Here is a 19,033-nt window from a genome sequence, read left to right on the forward strand (position 1 = left end):
GGCCTACATAAAGCTGTCCCAACACCTTACCACTGCTACGCCTGGATATCAGAGGAGCCTTGTCTGGCAGCGAAACAGTTAATTCAGCCTCATTTACTGACTTAGCTGATATGGCTGACTTGCTTAAACAAATGTGGTTTCTACTGACAATTGAGATGTACAAACTATGGCATAAGGGGACGACAAGCAGATAAGAGGCAATCTGTAATTTTGATTAAGACAATGACCAAGCTAGGATGGACATAGTCAATATAACTATTTGTTCAGCACTTTTGATGTACCGCAACATAATTCACAACATGGGCCATTCTTTGGTTCTGACTTGGTGTACAGGGAGAACACATAGGATAAATAAAGGGGGCATATAAGCAGAATGAAAGCTCTAACCATATTCAATGATTACATTTCTCAAACACTTTATAGGCTACATATGCACCACCAAATCAGAAGAGTTTGTGAAATAAAAAGGTGAAAATAGAAAATTATTAGGGTGAGGCACATGGGCTACTAAAAGCTTACTACACAACATACTTAGTATTACTTTCTTAGCTACAGTATATATATCTCCCTGGCATATTACATCATTTATGCAGCAGCACACGTCACGATCATCGAAAGCATACTAGGACCAAAGCGCAGCTCGATATGGGTTCCACATGTTTATTCAATGAAAGGCACAAAAACAAGAACAAACTAAACGTGATGTTCTGGAGTGCTCACAGGCAACACAAAAACAAGATCCCACAAGACACAGTGAGGAAATGGCTGCCTAAATATGATCCCCAATCAGAGACCGATAAACAGCTGCCTCTGATTGGGAACCATACCAGGCCAACAGAAATAAAACAACCTAGATTACCCACCCTAGTCACACCCCGACCTAACCAAAATAGAGAATAAAAAGGCTCTCCATGGTCAGGGCGTAACAATACCAGACATTTTTGGACTCACCTTGCTGTGATGTGCTCACTTAAACAGGAAGGTGGCGAGGCGGTCCTTCGTGAGCAAATAATGTCATCAAACTTTGTCATTAAAGTCTGGCATTCTCTGGATTTATGTTGCTTTCAAGACAACTGGGAACTCCAACAACAAAAAAGTTGAATCATGATGACGTCAGTGATCTTCAGGTCATAGCTCTAGAAAGAGGCCTGCGTTCTGAGTTGGGTGAAAGTTCAAAATTTATTTTCCCAGGCATAGCTCGTTTTTCCCCGAGTTCCCAGTTGTCTTGAACTCACTGAAGTCAAATTTTGCAGTTCTGAGTTAACAATTGGTGTGAGTGCGGCACAAAGCATGCTTCAGTGACAGCATGGCCAATTTTGAATGTTTATCATTTTAAACTAGGAAAAGAGACTCTTAATCGTAGACCACATAACCACTCCACTGAATAGCAGGGTAAGTTGGCTGGATGCCCTTTGGGTGGTGGACCATTCTTGAAACACAAAAGACACAGTTGAGAATGACAATGACTCTGCAGCATTGCAGTTCTTGACACAAACGGGTGCGCCTGGCACTTTAATCTTTTGTCTTGCCCAAATCCTTCTTTAACCTGTTTCTTCCCCTTCATCTACATTGATTGAAGTGTATTTAATAAGTGACATCAATAATGGATCATAGCTTTCACCTGGTCAGTCGACAGTATGTCATGGAAAGAGCAGGTGTTCATAAAGTTTTTGTGCACAGTGCATCTACTTGTGGTCCTTCAGTAGATACTTTGCCAAGTGATGTATGACTAAAGTTCTCATAGGACAACAGATATTAGATTGGGCAGCCCGGTTCATCCTCAGTATCAAAGTCATGGGTTGCCAGATTTGAGCCTTTTTAGTCCACTTTTTTGGCTTCATGTACCTAAACTTACACTGTGTTCCAGATCACCATTCTGAACGTGTCACCTGTCCATGTTCTCGTCAAACCTATGTGAATGGAAATAGATTGGGAAAACTATAAATGCATACACAAAGGCCATGCATTTTCATGAACCGTCACAATAGAAGGGCTCACTTTTCTCGCTGTAAAGCAGATTTTTTTTTTTAAGTGAATAATTTTATTTGCTCAATAGTAGTTACAGAGTGATTAGGAATAACTTTATATTAGTCACACAATACATATAGGTGTTGGGCTTTTCTATTTATGGATTCATTAACATAGCTCTTTGTGAGAGTGTCTGATGAGGTCACTCACTGTCTGACACAGTCGGGGATCTGCACACGCTCAAATGGGATGTGCTGGGACAGCTCCCGAAATCTGTCGATAAACTGAAGCTTGCGACTGAATTTGGAGCTGTGAGGAGGACGGGACCAGAAGACATTCGTTTTATGTGAGGACACAGAGCCAACATGTCAAAAATAAAGATAAGCGTAGTGGACAGCATGATTTAGATCAAATATATACACAAAATTTGTACTCTTACAGCTACCAGATCAGGGCGGCTGCTCTAACAGTGCCCATTGTTCTATCGCTGTCCCTTTTTGCTTCATGTAGTAACAGGGCCCATTGACTCAACAACAATAACAACAGCAACCCTGAAAGACTGGGCTTGGTGTCTCAGGGGATGGTGGTCCTCACCTGATGAAGGGCTTGATGATGGTGATCAGGGCCTTGATGTACCAGGTTGGGTGGACAATGTATAGAGCTTTCAGACTCTTCCTCAACCTATGAGAAAAACAGAATCAAGTGTAAAGAGTAAAGGTTACAGTTGTTCTTTCAATCTGTCAGTATACAGTGCCTTGCGAAAGTATTCGGCCCCCTTGAACTTTGCGACCTTTTGCCACATTTCAGGCTTCAAACATAAAGATATAAAACTGTATTTTTTTGTGAAGAATCAACAACAAGTGGGACACAATCATGAAGTGGAACGACATTTATTGGATATTTCAAACTTTTTTAACAAATCAAAAACTGAAAAATTGGGCGTGCAAAATTATTCAGCCCCCTTAAGTTAATACTTTGTAGCGCCACCTTTTGCTGCGATTACAGCTGTAAGTCGCTTGGAGTATGTCTCTATCAGTTTTGCACATCGAGAGACTGAAATGTTTTCCCATTCCTCCTTGCAAAACAGCTCGAGCTCAGTGAGGTTGGATGGAGAGCATTTGTGAACAGCAGTTTTCAGTTCTTTCCACAGATTCTCGATTGGATTCAGGTCTGGACTTTGACTTGGCCATTCTAACACCTAGATATGTTTATTTTTGAACCATTCCATTGTAGATTTTGCTTTATGTTTTGGATGTCTTGTTGGAAGACAAATCTCCGTCCCAGTCTCAGGTCTTTTGCAGACTCCATCAGGTTTTCTTCCAGAATGGTCCTGTATTTGGCTCCATCCATCTTCCCATCAATTTTAACCATCTTCCCTGTCCCTGCTGAAGAAAAGGATGGTGGATGGGGATGGTGTGTTCAGGGTGATTAGCTGTGTTGCTTTTACGCCAAACATAACGTTTTGCATTGTTGCCAAAAAGTTCAATTTTGGTTTCATCTGACCAGAGCACCTTCTTCCACATGTTTGGTGTGTCTCCCAGGTGGCTTGTGGCAAACTTTAAACGACACTTTTTATGGATATCTTTAAGAAATGGCTTTCTTCTTGCCACTCTTCCATAAAGGCCAGATTTGTGCAATATACGACTGATTGTTGTCCTATGGACAGAGTCTCCCACCTCAGCTGTAGATCTCTGCAGTTCATCCAGAGTGATCATGGGCCTCTTGGCTGCATCTCTGATCAGTCTTCTCCTTGTATGAGCGGAAAGTTTAGAGGGACGGCCAGGTCTTGGTAGATTTGCAGTGGTCTGATACTCCTTCCATTTCAATATTATCGCTTGCACAGTGCTCCTTGGGATGTTTAAAGCTTGGGAAATCTTTTTGTATCCAAATCCGGCTTTAAACTTCTTCACAACAGTATCTCGGACCTGCCTGGTGTGTTCCTTGTTCTTCATGATGCTCTCTGCGCTTTTAACGGACCTCTGAGACTATCACAGTGCAGGTGCATTTATACGGAGACTTGATTACACACAGGTGGATTGTATTTATCATCATTAGTCATTTAGGTCAACATTGGATCATTCAGAGATCCTCACTGAACTTCTGGAGAGAGTTTGCTGCACTGAAAGTAAAGGGGCTGAATAATTTTGCACGCCCAATTTTTCAGTTTTTGATTTGTTAAAAAAGTTTGAAATATCCAATAAATGTCGTTCCACTTCATGATTGTGTCCCACTTGTTGTTGATTCTTCACAAAAAAATACAGTTTTATATCTTTATGTTTGAAGCCTGAAATGTGGCAAAAGGTCGCAAAGTTCAAGGGGGCCGAATACTTTCGCAAGGCACTGTATCTACTGCGGTTGTCCACTACCTCCCTCACACACCTGTCACATCACCATGATTGACGGTTTAAACCCTTCCGTAAGACCTGTATCTTTACCAGAGGTTCTTTGGGGCCCAGTCTGTTACTCCCCAGACAGGCGCAAACTGCTGAGTAAGGAGTCTACCTCTCACACTAACAGGGGCCAAGCCAAACAAGAGGAAGTGAGAGGGGAAGTTGGATAGACACTGTCAGGTGTCAAAAGGCAGACCGCTAGCTCTATTGGTAGAGAACACATCACAAAGGAACATGTCTGTAGACTCTAAGGGCCGCTTTGCCAGACACGGGTTAGACCTACTCCTGGACCGAAAAGCATGTTCTATGTAGAACTATTGAAAGAAGAGGTCGACCGATCAATCGGAATGGCCGATTTAATTTTGGCTGATTTCAAGTTTTCATAACAATCGGAAATCGGTATTTTTGGATACCGATTTGGCCAATTTTTTACAAATGTTTTTATTTTTTACACCTTTGCATCTTGCAACCTTACAGTTAACTAGTCCAATGCTCTAACCACCTGCCTCATTGCACTCCACGAAGAGACTGCCTGTTACGCAAATGCAGTAAGCCAAGGTAAGTTGCTAGCTAGCATTAAACTTATCTTATATAAAACAATCAATCAATCATAATCACTAGTTAACTACACATGGTTGATGATATTACTAGTTTATCTAGCGTGTCCTGCGTTGCATATAATCCATGCGGTGCTTATTTGTGAAAAAGGACTGTCCTTGCTCCAATGTGTACCTAACCATAAACATCAATGCCTTTCTTAAAATCAATACACAGAAGTATATATTTTTAAACCTGCATATTTAGCTTAAAGAAATCCAGGCTAGCAGGCAATATTAACCAGGTGAAATTGTGTCACTTCTCTTGCGTTCATTGCACGCAGTCAGTGTATATGCAACAGTTTGGACCGCCTAATTTGCCAGAATTTTACGTAATTATGACATAACATTGAAGGTTGTGCAATGTAACAGCAATATTTAGACTGATGGAGGCCACCCGTTAGATAAAATATGGAACGGTTCCGTATTTCACTGAAAGAATAAACCTCTTGTTTTCGAGATGATAGTTTCGGGATTCAACCATATTAATGACCTAAGGCTCGTATTTCTGTGTGTTATTATGTTATAACTAAGTTTATGATTTGATAGAGCAGTCTGACTGAGCGATGGTAGGCACCAGCAGGCTCGTAAGCATTCATTCAAACAGCACTCTCGTGCATTTTGCCAGCAGCTCTGCTGTTTATGACTCCAAGCCTATCATCTCCCGAGATTAGGCTGGTGGTGTAACCGATGTGAAATGGCTAGCTAGTTAGTGAGGTGCGCGCTAATAGCGTTTCAAATGTCACTCACTCTGAAACTTGGAGTGGTTGTTCCCCTTGCTCTGCATGGGTCGCGGTTTTTGTGGAGCAATGGGTAACGCTGCTTCGAGTGTGGCTGTTGTCGATGTGTTCCTGGTTCGAGCCCAGGTAGGGGCGAGGAGAGGGACGGAAGCTATACTGTTACACTGGCAATACTAAAGTGCCTATAAGAACATCCAATAGTCAAAGGTATATGAAATACAAATGGTATAGAGAGAAATAGTACTCTAATTCCTATAATAACTACAACCTAAAACCTCTTACCTTGGAATATTGAAGACTCATGTTAAAAGGAACCACCAGCTTTCATATGTTCTCATGTTGTGAGCAAGGAACTTAAACGTTAGCTTTCTTACATGGCACATTTTGCACTTTTACTTTTCTTCTCCAACACTTTGTTTTTGCATTATTTAAACCAAATTGAACATGTTTCATTATTTACTTGAGGCTAAATTGATTTTATTAATGTATTATATTAAGTTAAAATAAGTGTTAATTCAGTATTGTTGTAATTGTCATTATTACAAATACATTTAAAAAATCGGACGTTTCATGCTTCATGAGCTGAAATACAAAATCCCAGAAAAATTCCAAACGCACAAAAAGCTTACTTCTCTAAAATGTTGTGCACAAATTTGTTTACATCCCTGTTAGTGAGCATTTATAACCTTTGCCAAGATAATTCATCCACCTGAGAGGTGTGACATATCAAGAAGCTGATTAGACAGCATGATCATTCCACAGGTGCACCTTGTGCTGGGGACAATAAAAGGCCACTATAAAATGTGAAGTTTTGTTACCAACACAATGCCACAGATTTTGAGGGAGCGTGCAATTGGCATGCTGACTGCAGGACTGTCCGCTAGAGCTGTTGCCAGAGAATTGAATGTTAATATCTTTACCATAAGCTGCCTCCAATGTTGTTTTAGAGAATTTGGCAGTATGCCCAAATGGCCTCACAACCACAGGCCATGTTTAAGCATGCCAGCTCAGGACCTCTACATCTGGCTTCTTCACCTGCAGGATCATCTGAGGAGGGGTGCTGAGGAGTATTTCTGTCTGTAATCAAGTCCTTTTGTGGGGAAAAACTCATTCGGATTGGCTGTGCCTGGCTCCGTAGTGGGTGGGCCTGGCTGCCAAGTGGATGGGCCTATGCCCTCCAAGGCCCACCTACTGTACCCACGCCCTGTCCTGTGAAATCCATAGAATAGGGCCTAATGAATTTATTTAAATTGACTGATTTCCTTACATGAACTGTAACTTCGTAAAATCTTTGAAATTGTTGCATGTTGTGTTTATATTTTTGTTCAGTATATGTGTGTGTGTTTTCTATCCCAGTCCGCTCCTCTCCGTGTAGGCTTTAGACGCTCCCGCTCCCCTTGACCTTCTAATTTAGTGTACCCTCCATGCACAACCCATGTGGAATTCTTGGACTCCGCCAGCGTTTGGAACTGCCAATCTGTGGTCAAGAACACAGTTAATCTCAGCCTATGCTGCCCTTCAGTCCCTTGACTTTTTAGCCCTGACGGAGACATGTATCAGCCCAGACAACACTGCTACTCCAGCTGATCTCTATTCATCTGACTATGTGTTCTCTCATAGTCCGTGAGCATCTGGTCATCGCGGTGGTGGCACATGGCTGCTCATTTCTCTTAAGTAGAGATTTTCACTCACCTCTCCATCTCCTCATTTGAATTCCATGTGGTCACTGTCACTTGTCCTCTCAAGCTTAACATTGTTGTCATCTATCATTCACCAGGTGCCCTTAGAGTTCCTCAATGAGCTTGATACCTTGATAAGCTCATTTTCTGACCATGGCTCACTGCTCTTCATAATGGGCGACTTCAACCTCCCGACGTCTGCCTTCGATTAATTTCTTTCCAACTCTTTCTTTCCCCTCCTTGCCACTTTGACCCTTCCCCAGTCCCCTCCCACTGACAAGGCAGGCAATACACTTGCTGAGCGCAAATGACACTTCCGGAGGACCTATCATCCCTTCACTCCCTCCTCTCTAACTTCTCTTTCTCTGTATTCACTGCTTAAGCCACTTTTTATCATTCAATTTCAAGATCTGCCTTTAACCCTAGGAAACACTTTTCCACCTTCTCCTCCCTCCTTAATCGTCCAGCCACTCCCTCCTCCCTCTCTGCGGACAACTTTATCAACCACTTTGAAAAGAAGGGTGATGACATCAGCTCATTCTCTCAGCCTATCCACTGGTCCTACTCACGCAGAACTACCGTAAACCTTGACCTCTTTATCCCCTCTCTCTCCAGATTAAATCCTGCGACTAGTGAGGTCCGGCCACCTGACAACCTGCCCGCTCAACCCAATCCCCTCCTCCCTTCCCCAGACCATCCCTGGAGACCTCCCACTCCTCACTTCCCTAATCAACTCACTGGCTGCGTCTCTTCTGAGTCTCTCCCCTCCACAAGAAACCAATGTTCGACCCCTCTGACATCAAAAACGACTGACAGGTATCCCTTGCTTATTTTCTTTCCAAAACACTTGTGTGATGTCTCTTACCAACTCTCTCGCTATCTCTCTCGGAACGTCAGGCTTTAAGATTGGTCACTCAACTGAGACTGATCTTCGTTGTGTCACAGAGGCTCTCCGCACTAGCAAAGCTGACTCTCTCTCCTCTGTTCTCATCCTCCTATATCTATCCGCTGCCATCAACACAGTGAACCATCAGATCCTCCTCTTCACCCTCTCAGGGCTGGGAGTCTCAGGGTCTGTAGGATTACATCCTACCTGGCAGACTGCTCCTATCAGGTGAGGTGGAGAGGATCTGTGTCGGAAGCACGTATTCCCACTACTGGTGTCCCCCAGGGTTCGGTTCTAGGCTCTCTCCTCTTCTCTCTACTGTATACACCAAGTCACTCGGCTCTGTCATATCCTCACATGGTCTCTCCTTTGATTGCTATATGGATGACACTTTTCTCCCCATTCTGCTCCCCATTCCACCAGGTGGTGATACACGTCTCTGTGTGTCTGGCAGATATCTCAGCTTAGATGTCGGCCCACCACTACAAGCTCAACCTCGACAACATGGAGCTGCTCTTTCTTCCGAGGAAGGCCTGCCCGCTCCATCACGGTTGACAACTCCGTGGTGTCCCGCTCCCAAAGTGCAAAAAATCTTGACGTGACCCTGGACAACATCCTGTCATTGCAAACATTAAAGCAGTGACTTGCTCCTGCAGGTTCATGCTCTACAACATCTGTAGAGTACGACCCTACCTCACACAGGAAGTAGCGCAAGTCCTAATCCAGACACTTGTCATCTCTCATCTGGACTACTGCAACTCACTGCTGGCTGGGCTCCCCGCTTGTGCATTAAACCCCTGCAACTTATCCAGAACGCTGCAGCCCAACTAGTGTTCAACCGTACCAAATTCTCCCATGTCACCCCGCTCCTCCACACACTCCACTGGATTCCAGTTGAAGCTCGCATCCACTACAAGGCAATGATACCTGCCAACTGAGCAGCAAGATATACCGGCCATCGCATCGGTGTTGTCGCATCGGTGAAGTCGTACCCACAGCAACTATTCAAACATTCACAAACCAGAAACCGTGGATTGATGGCAGCATTCGCCCGAAACTGAAAGCGCAAACCATTGCTTTTAATCAGGTCAAGGTGACCGGAAACATGACTGAATACAAACAGTGTAGCTATTCCCTCCGCAAGGCAATCAAACAAGCTAAGCGTCAGTATTGAGACAAAGTAGAATCGCAATTCAACGGCTCAGACACAAGAGGTATGTGGCAGGGTCTACAGTCAATCACGGATTACGAAAAGAAAACCAGCCCCGTCGCGGACCAGGATGTCTTGCTCCCAGACAGACTAAACAACTTCTTTGCTCGCTTTGAGGACAATACAGTGCCACTGACACGGCCCGCTACCAAAACCTGCAGACTCTCCTTCACTGGAGCCGACGTGAGTAAAACATTTAAGCGTGTTAACCCTTGCAAGGCTGCAGGCCCAGACGGCATCCCCAGCCACATCCTCAGAGCATGCGCAGACCAGCTGGCTGGTGTGTTTACGGACATATTCAATCAATCCTTATCCAAGTATGCTGTTCCCACATGCTTCAAGAGGGCCACCATTGTTCCTGTTCCCAAGAAAGCAAAGGTAACTGAGCTAAATGACTACCGCCCTGTAGCACTCACTTCCGTCATCATGAAGTGCTTTGAGAGACTAGTCAAGGACCATATCACCTCCACCCTACCTGACGCCCTAGATCCACTCCAATTTGCTTACCGCCCCAATAGCTCCAAAGACGACGCAATCGCAACCACACTGCACACTGCCCTAACCCATCTGGATAAGAAGAATACCTATGTGAGAATGCTGTTCATCGACTACAGCTCAGCATTTAACACTATAGTACCCTCCAAACTCGTCATCAAGCTCGAGACCCTGGGTCTCGACCCCGCCCTGTGCAACTGGGTACTGGACTTCCTGACGGGCCGCCCCCAGGTGGTGAGGGTAGGTAACATCTCCACCCCGCTGATCCTCAACACTGGGGCCCAACAAGGGTGCGTTCTGAGCCCTCTTCTGTACTCCCTGTTCACCCACGCCTCCAACTCAATCATCAAGTTTGCAGACGACACTACAGTGGTAGGCTTGATTACCAACAACGACGAGACGGCCTACAGGGAGGAGGTGAGGGCCCTCGGAGTGTGGTGCCAGGAAAATAACCTCACACTCAACGTCAACAAAACAAAGGATATGATCATGGACTTCAGGAAACAGCAGAGGGAGCACCCCCCTATCCACATCGACGGGACGGTAATGGAGAGGGTAGTAAGTTTTAAGTTCCTCGGCGTACACATCACGGACAAACTGAATTGGTCGACCCACACAGACAGCGTGGTGAAGAAGGCGCAGCAGCGCCTCTTCAACCTCAGGAGGCTGAAGAAATTTGGCTTGTCACCAAAAGCACTCACAAACTTTTACAGATGCACAATCGAGAGCATCCTGTCGGGCTGTATCACCGCCTGGTATGGCAACTGTTCCGCACACAACTGTAAGGCTCTAGTGAGGTCTGCACAACGCATCACCGGGGGCAAACTACCTGCCCTCCAGGACAACTACACCACCGATGTCACAGGAAGGCCATAAAGATCATCAAGAACAACAACCACCTGAGACACTGCCTGTTCACCCCGCTATCATCCAGAAGGCGAGGTCAGTACAGGTGCATCAAAGCAGGGACTGAGACACTGAAAAGCAGCTTCTATCTCAAGGCCATCAGACTGTTAAACAGCCATCACTAACATTTAGTGGCTGCTGCCAACACATTGACTCAACTCCAGCCACTTTAATAATGTAAAAATGTATGAAAAATTTATCACTAGCCACTTTAAACAATGCCACTTCATATAATGTTTACATACCCTACATTACTCATCTAATATGTATATACTGTACTTGATCTACTGCATCTTGCCTATGCCGTTCTGTACCATCACTCATTCATATATTTTTATGTACATATTCTTCATTCCTTTACACTTGTGTGTATAAGGTCGTTTTTGTGAAATTGTTAGGTGAGATTACTCGTTGGTTATTGCTGCATTGTCGGAACACAAGCATTTCGCTACACTCGCATTAACATCTGCTAACCATGTATATGTGACAAATAAATTTGATTTGATTTGATTCCCTACCTTCAGGCTATGCTCAAACCCTACACCGCAACCTGAGTACTCCACCATCCCTGGTCTCTTGAGTCCAAAACCATATCACAAATACAGTTGAAGTTGGAAGTTTACATACACCTTAGCCAAATACATTTAAACTCAGTTTTTCACAATTCCTGATATTTATTCCAAGTAAAAATTCACTGTCTTAGGTCAGTTAGGAACACCACTTTATGTTAAGAATGTGAAATGTCAGAATAATAGTAGAGAGAATGATTTATTTCAGTTTTGATTTCTTTCATCACATTCCCAGTGGGTCAGAAGTTTACATACACTTAATTAGTATTTGGTAGCATTGCATTTAAATGGTTTAACTTGGGTCAAATGATTCGGGTAGCCTTCCACAAGCTTCCCACAATAAGTTGGGTGAATTTTGGCCCATTCCTCCTGACAGAGCTGGTGTAACTGAGTCAGGTTTGTAGGTCTCCTTGCTCTCACATGCTTTTTCAGTTCTGCCCACAAATCTTCAATAGGATTGAGGTCTGGGCTTTGTGATGGCCACTGCAATACCTTGTTGTCCTTAAACCATTTTGCCACAACTTTGGAAATATGCTTGGGGTCATTGTCCATTTGGAAGACCCATTTGCGACCAAGCATTAACTTCCTGACTGATGTCTTGAAATGTTTCTTCAAAATATCCACATAATTTTCCATCCTCATGATGCCATATATTTTGTGAAGTGCACCAGTCCCTCCCCCCACAAAATGAAGCTGCCACCCCCGTGCTTCATGGTTGGGATGGTGTTCTTCGGCTTGCAAGCCTCCCCCTTTTTCCTCCAAACATAACGATGGCCATTATGGCCAAACAGTTCTATTTTTGTTTCATCAGACCAGAGGACATTTCTCCAAAAAGTACGATCTTTGTCCCCATATGCAGTAGCAAACCGTAGTCTGGCTTTTTTTATTGCGGTTTTGGAGCAGTAAGGCTTCTACCTTGCTGAGCGGTCTTTCAGGTTATGTTGATATAGGACTCGTTTTACTGTGGATATAGATACTTTTGTACCTGTTTCCTCCAGCATCTTCACAAGGTCCTTTGCTGTTGTTCTGGGATTGATTTGCACTTTTCGCACCAAAGTACTTTCATTTCTAGGAGACATCTCCTTCCTGAGCGGTATGACGGCTGCGTGGTCCCATGGTGTTTATACTTGCGTACTATTATTTGTACAGATGAACGTGGTACCTTCAGGTGTTTGGAAATTGCTCTCAAGGATGAACCAGACTTGTGGAGATCTACAATTTTTTTCTGAGGTCTTTTGATTTTCCCATGATGTCAAGCAAAGAGGCACAGAGTTTGAAGGTAGGCTTTGAAATACATCCACAGGTACGCCTCCAATTGACTCCAATGATGTCAATTAGCCTATCAGAAGCTTCTAAAGCCATGACATAATTTTCTGGAATTTTCCAAGCTGTTTAAAGGTACACTCAACTTAGTGTGTATGTAAATGTCTGACCCACTGGAATTGTGATACAGTGCTTGAAGTGAAATAATCTGTATGTAAACAATTGTTGGAAAAATTACTTGTGTCATGCACAAAGTAGATGTCCTAACTGACTTGCCAAAACTATAGTTTGTTAACCAGAAATTTGTGGAGTGGTGTGAAAAATGAGTTTTAATGACTTAAACCTAAGTGTATGTAAACTTCCGACTGAATATGAGTGTCTGAACAAAAGGCAACCTCTAGAAATCTTTACACATATTTGATATGTGACTAAGTATATTCAGATAACATAAAGGGACATGAATAGTCAAGTTTAGACCTTCATTTCAACAAGATACTAGGTTAGTGTGATGGTCTTAGCAGTTGTTTTCCTCCTGCAGTTCACTTGAAACCTTTACTGGGTCCAGACATTTAGTCACATTATTAGGATCAAGGAGACCCGGGTCGAGGTTTAGAACATCAAAGCTTTCTCAAAATGTATGTTAGTGGCCATACTGCACACAAGCCTTTGGACACTGTTGTAACCATCCTGAAAAAAATAACACTCATGACAAGGTTGTGTTCATTAGGGCACGCAATGTCAAACGTTTTAAAAGTCCATGTAGTCCGTACCTGTTTCAGTCCATTTTCTTCCATTTGGTGCCTAATGAACACGACCCTGGAATCTACTTCCTCCTAGCCTGAGAACTATAGGTTGGCTGTGAGGGAAGTCAGGAGGAAACTCATAACTACACTTTGGCTTTGACGCCATCCTCTGGCTGAAGAAGGAGGAGTGACAAAGCAGGCTCTCGTGAACTTGTTGGATGCTAAGGCCCAATGGGACACACTTATGGCCAGCTACTTGCTGTGTGTTTCTTCCTATACTGTACATACAGTATGGTTGCACATTCAAACTCTCATACACAATTTATTTAAGTATACAGTACATGGCATTACTTGGGAATATTTACTGAGGGTTTAACTGCAGGTTTATGCTTTAAGTTGTTTATAAAAAATATTTTAAAAAGTACTGGTAGTGGTATAAAAGTAACCTACTGGTATTACTTTGATAGTATGGTTAAATATTCATTACATAGTAATTACCTAATGAGGTGCAGACTTGAGTTAGATCACGATGAGTCACAAATTCAATGACTTGAGACTCGACATGGTAGCTGATATTCTGTTTCACTAAAGTAGAGCGCAGCAGTCAGGATGGTGGTTCAGGCTACTAACCTGGATGACACAACCCATGTGACTCACAGCACAGGGAGAGCTTTGACCACACTGGTCTGATTGGTTCTCTCAAATGTAGTTCTTTTCCTCGGGGGTTGAGACCTCTTGTTGTTTGGATTTGAAAATCAAAACATTGTAATTGAAAGGGGCAGCACTCTGGGTCTGTGCCTGTGGGTGTTTGAGTGACAGACACAGAGTAGAGCCAACCTGTAAAAGCACAGCCCCCATCATTGACGCATTGTGACGACAACATCAAGGAGCCATTCCTGACTCTAGAGGACTTTTGAGTGTTATGTGTTAGCCAGACTAATCAACTACTAGGCTTACATGCCTTTGAGTAGGGACACTACTATATCATTCATACAACAAATTGCCCAGCTGAATAAAATATGTCATATAATGATATAATTTATTTGAATGGACCATAGAATACTACAAATTAACAGGTTTTGGGTGGAGTGTTTTGCCCTGATTTGCATACAGCCAGATCATATCAGAGCAAGTTGAACTTTAAGGACTACACCCTGGATCATTCACATTCGATACAATAATTCTTCTTCTACACAACTTCCTAAAACAAACAACACGTTCCCACTAGCCGAGTTCTACATTTATTTCACTAGATGCCAAGTTGGGGAAATTACAAGGTTTGGCAATAAAGAATATACATATACAATTTGGGCAATGCTGCTACAGCAAGACTATCGAATCAGCAACAAGCTTTATGTAATGATCGCATGCGTCCATTTGAGTGGAATTGCGGAAACATTTGTTTCAGAAGTTTCATTCTAAATTATCGTTCTTCCACCTGCTTTACTCTCGCCGTGGGGAAGGGAAGAGGAACATATAGCCACCGCTTCCGCTTTGACGGAACTGCATTGTTTTGAATGTCAGAATTCTGGGCTACTCGTGAAAATCGATTGATTCTAGAGAATAGCGCTAAAATTCAGTGTGTCTCCACAGTAAGACATCGTGGGAATTTCGATTTGAAAACACATAGCCTATATTTAGATTCATTGCTGAACATTTACATCTTCATTATGCTTGATGACTTCATTGCGGATTCACAGTGAAAACGTTCTAGGAATCAACCTTCTGAGGGGCAGAGGACGCGTTCTGTGTCGTCCCACTTCGTTGCCAGAGTGCCATTTTAGGGGAGGAAGGGGTCTGTTGTAAACACTTTGCCATTTTCTTAATTTCTCAGACTGAAAATAGACTTATTTTATTTATTTATATATATATATATATATATATATATATATATATATATATATATATATATATATATATATATTAAATGTACACTTGTCAACTAATTAGGCAAAGTGTATAAAGAAGTAGGCTTAACTGATACGGTCAAGGCCTTAATCGACCGGTTGTATTTTAATTGTAACTGGCAGTAGGCCTACAAACGTAACTAATTCTAACATTTTGAAAAGTTGTTTTTTTCTTTGGTAAGTCTCGGAATCTAGTATTATTCATTTAATATGGGTTGCCTGTGCAGTAAAGACCAACGTGTTCAGAAGGCACGGAGAGAAGCGAACAAAAGGATTTAATAAACAGCTACGAGAAGACAAGCAGAATAACCAAATAACTTGCCAGTGCCAGTTACTACCGTTAGGAGCTGGCGAATCTGGGAAAAGCACGATAGTAAATCAGATGCCATATTTACATGTGGAACTCAGTGCAGAGGATAAAATGCATTCCATACAAAACAACAGTAAAAAGGCTTCAGTGATGTGAGATGTTTTCAAGGTTTAATTTATCTAATGTTAGAGGTCAGAGGTACAAAAGCAGAAAGTGGATGCAATGTTTTGCTGATGTGTGGGATCTTCTTTTTGTGGTGGACAGCAGCAGCTATGACATGGCGATACAGGAGGCACTAAACCTCTTCAAGATCATCTGGAACAACGGGTGGCTAAGGACCGTTCCTGTCTGGGTCTTACTGAACAAACAGAACCTGCTAGCAGAGAGGGTTTTGGCGGGAAAATCTAAAATTGCACACTTGAATATGCAACACACTAGGCACTATTGTCATCCAGTTTTCACCTGTACAGTTGACACTGAAAACATCCTGCTCTCCTTCGAAGTCTTGAGATAGCCTGCTTAGTTGATTTTCCACAAATTTCAACGATTTTGATTACTTGAGACTTAATTACTTGGCATAAAATAACTTGAGACTTGACTTTGGCTGCATTCCATGCGAACTACATTACAGTTTCCAGATCTCACAATGCCTGGATAGCTGTTAAACATATCCACTAACCACATCCTGAGCATTCTGATTGCACAGTTGATGACTGTAATGTAGACGGCTTGGAACGTGGTCTACAACTTGGAGACTTGACTGACATGAGAGACTGATGAGTTGAAAGATTTTTGTACTGTTTTGTTACTCACTGTGGAATATAGTTTTCTGAAATAGGACCACAAACTAAGCCCATTTGAGTAAACAGAACTAACCTTCTGTCAATGGTGGTATAACACTCTCTGAGCCAGCCAATGCCGGGGAGCTTGTTGCGCTGGGCCATGGCACATAGGTACACAATGGCGTAGTTCTCCGCCACCATCAGGTCCAATGTTCCCACAATGTACCTGCAATGTTTAGTGGTGCTGGGGTTAGTTATGTTGACCTGAAGAGTGGCCAATACAGATAGTGTTTTACTATTAGCTCTCACACCTGAATAGGTTGTCCATGACATACTGGTAGTTCTCCATTGTGTTTTCAGGGAGATAGCAGGAAGAGAACACAATGATGTCATTAGACCCATCTCCATAGTAACCTGGAAGGAAAACAACATTTGGATGAGGGAAAAATAAAGATGAAAAAAAAAAGTGAAGACGCTCTTTGTGTCATCCAAGTTGATCTCACAACAAACGCTCACATTAGCCGAATTCCATTGGCCTGAAAAAAACTCACATTCTCGCATAATGTCCGATAGGTTAAGTAAGTGCTGGGAATCTGGACTCACCCCCATGGGACAAGACTCGAAGGTAAGGCTCCAGTACACTCATGTTGACCAGACTCTCCTGAGGAGGGTCTCCCATGCAGAACCTGCGCCACCTAGTGCCCTGGCTGTCCACCTGGTCTTGGTCAAGAGAGCCCACTCCTATCTGCTCTGGTACTGACCCACGGGCCTTATGGCAACATGATGCCACTCCCAGATCATCTTTGAATGGGAATAATGTTTCAATGGTAAATTTCCCATAATGTCCGGTAGGTAACACAATGCATAGACAGAGAGTGGTTGTGTACTATCTATAATATATTATATATATTGGGTCAAGATCACCTAATACAAAGCATATATAAAGATAATAGCTATATTATGTATTGTCCAACATTTCTGTCTTATCTAATGTGAAAAATGTCAAATATAATCAAAGTGATAGTGGTTCAATAAGTTAATGGGTTGATCTTGAACCTGTGAGAGTGAATAAACAGACCAAAGATAAAGGCTGTTAGTCTGTCGTGTCCACTGCACCCTGTCCTCACCCTCCAAATCCATGTCGTGCACTGGAAAGTGGAGGGACTCGCTGTCCGAGGGCGTTTCCATGGCATCCAAGTCGAAGTCCAGTCCCAGGTCGTCGTCGTCGTGGGAGGGAATGAGGGCAGCAGGGGCATAGTCGTCGGACACCGCCGAGTCACTGCGATCCAGTGTCAGACTTAGGGCAGGGGCCATCAGGCGTTTCTTCCTGGGTCGGGGCTCCATCAGAGCCAGGCTGCTGGGCGGGTCTACCATGACATTTAATTACTAGGATTTGTATTTATATGTAGCTTTATAACAGTGACTGTTCTGTTACAACATTGCCATTTTGAATTGAAGTGTTACCTGGTCTGTCATCATCAGCTAATGTGGGGTTCCCCAAGACTTCATTTGTGCCATGAGCATTCCTGGGATGTGACCTACAATATTAAGAAAGGTCAACAATTATATATCTACGGAATTGTAATTAGATATAGATGTTTCATTGTACAAAAAAAAACAGATGTTTGGATATTTAGTATGTTGATAATATAACTAATGTATTGAATTTAGTCCAACCAAAATAATTCAGTCTGATGACCATAACCTCTGACCTGGGAATGTGCATGTCCTTCTCCTCCTCCTCCTCCTCCTCCTCCTCCTCCTCCTCCTCCTCCTCCTCCTCTTCTTGCGCCTCCTCTCTTTGCTCCATGTTGTTGCTGTGTAGGTTCACAGTGGCAAGTTTCCTGATAGTAGCGGTGAACACAGTTGATGTCAGAGTATCAGCAAACCAAGTCCAAACAGTTATTACAACTGAGGAGCCACTTTTGCTGTAACTTCATATTTTAATTTGAGAAGAATAAAGAGTGTGAAAAGAAATTACGATACAAAAAAATATAACACCAACAAGTTAATGTCTGATCAGTTCTGCCAAATTATTGGATACTGGGGGATTTTTTCCTATGCTGGCCTCTAGTGGAAAACGTAGAGACGTACACTGTTCAGTTTTATGGATCGCAATAAATGTACTATAGTACGGTATCTAAGGCAAGGCATTCAACACCCCTGACTTTCACCGTTTTGGACTTTATTTTTCAAAACTTGTATTACAATGGAAATGTAAAATTACTTTTGTAAGACCCTTACACCAGTAAAAACACATTTAAATTGCCCCAATATCACCACGTTTGTCTTGCTTAGATTCATGCGATGAAGTGGTAAACACAATTTGAGACATGAATGCGTGTGCGTAGATACAATACGAAGCAACACATGTGTAACATTACCTTGTTGATGGTATTTGGTTCACGGGCCGACAAGCTTTTCAATGTCTTTGTAAAAGTACAGTAACTTTTCAGTGAAAGAGGTAAACGTTATGGCTTTGCTGAACTCATAATTACGCGGACACAATTGCCACACCTGAGAGTCAGTCAAGGTGTGGTGTATTTATTGCCAGTGGAGCCCATCCCTGTAACCAAGGAAACATGGATT

General features: G+C 42.8%; 1 protein-coding gene across 1 annotated transcript; it reads right to left on the reverse strand.

Moving 5' to 3' along the window:
• Positions 1-640: 640 nt before the first annotated feature.
• On the reverse strand, positions 641-19,033 carry LOC109875859 (BCL2/adenovirus E1B 19 kDa protein-interacting protein 2-like). Its single transcript, XM_020468290.2, has 10 exons — positions 18,829-19,033; positions 18,157-18,288; positions 17,909-17,982; positions 17,572-17,811; positions 17,048-17,245; positions 16,756-16,858; positions 16,539-16,670; positions 2,563-2,649; positions 2,179-2,277; positions 641-1,910 (listed from the first exon to the last, which is right to left on the reverse strand). Exons 2-10 carry the CDS (start codon positions 18,252-18,254, stop codon positions 1,886-1,888), a joined length of 1,056 nt encoding a protein of 351 aa, XP_020323879.2. The 5' UTR covers positions 18,255-18,288; positions 18,829-19,033; the 3' UTR covers positions 641-1,885.

The sequence above is a fragment of the Oncorhynchus kisutch genome, linkage group LG14 (genome assembly GCF_002021735.2).
Source record: "Oncorhynchus kisutch isolate 150728-3 linkage group LG14, Okis_V2, whole genome shotgun sequence".
NCBI lineage: Eukaryota > Metazoa > Chordata > Actinopteri > Salmoniformes > Salmonidae > Oncorhynchus > Oncorhynchus kisutch.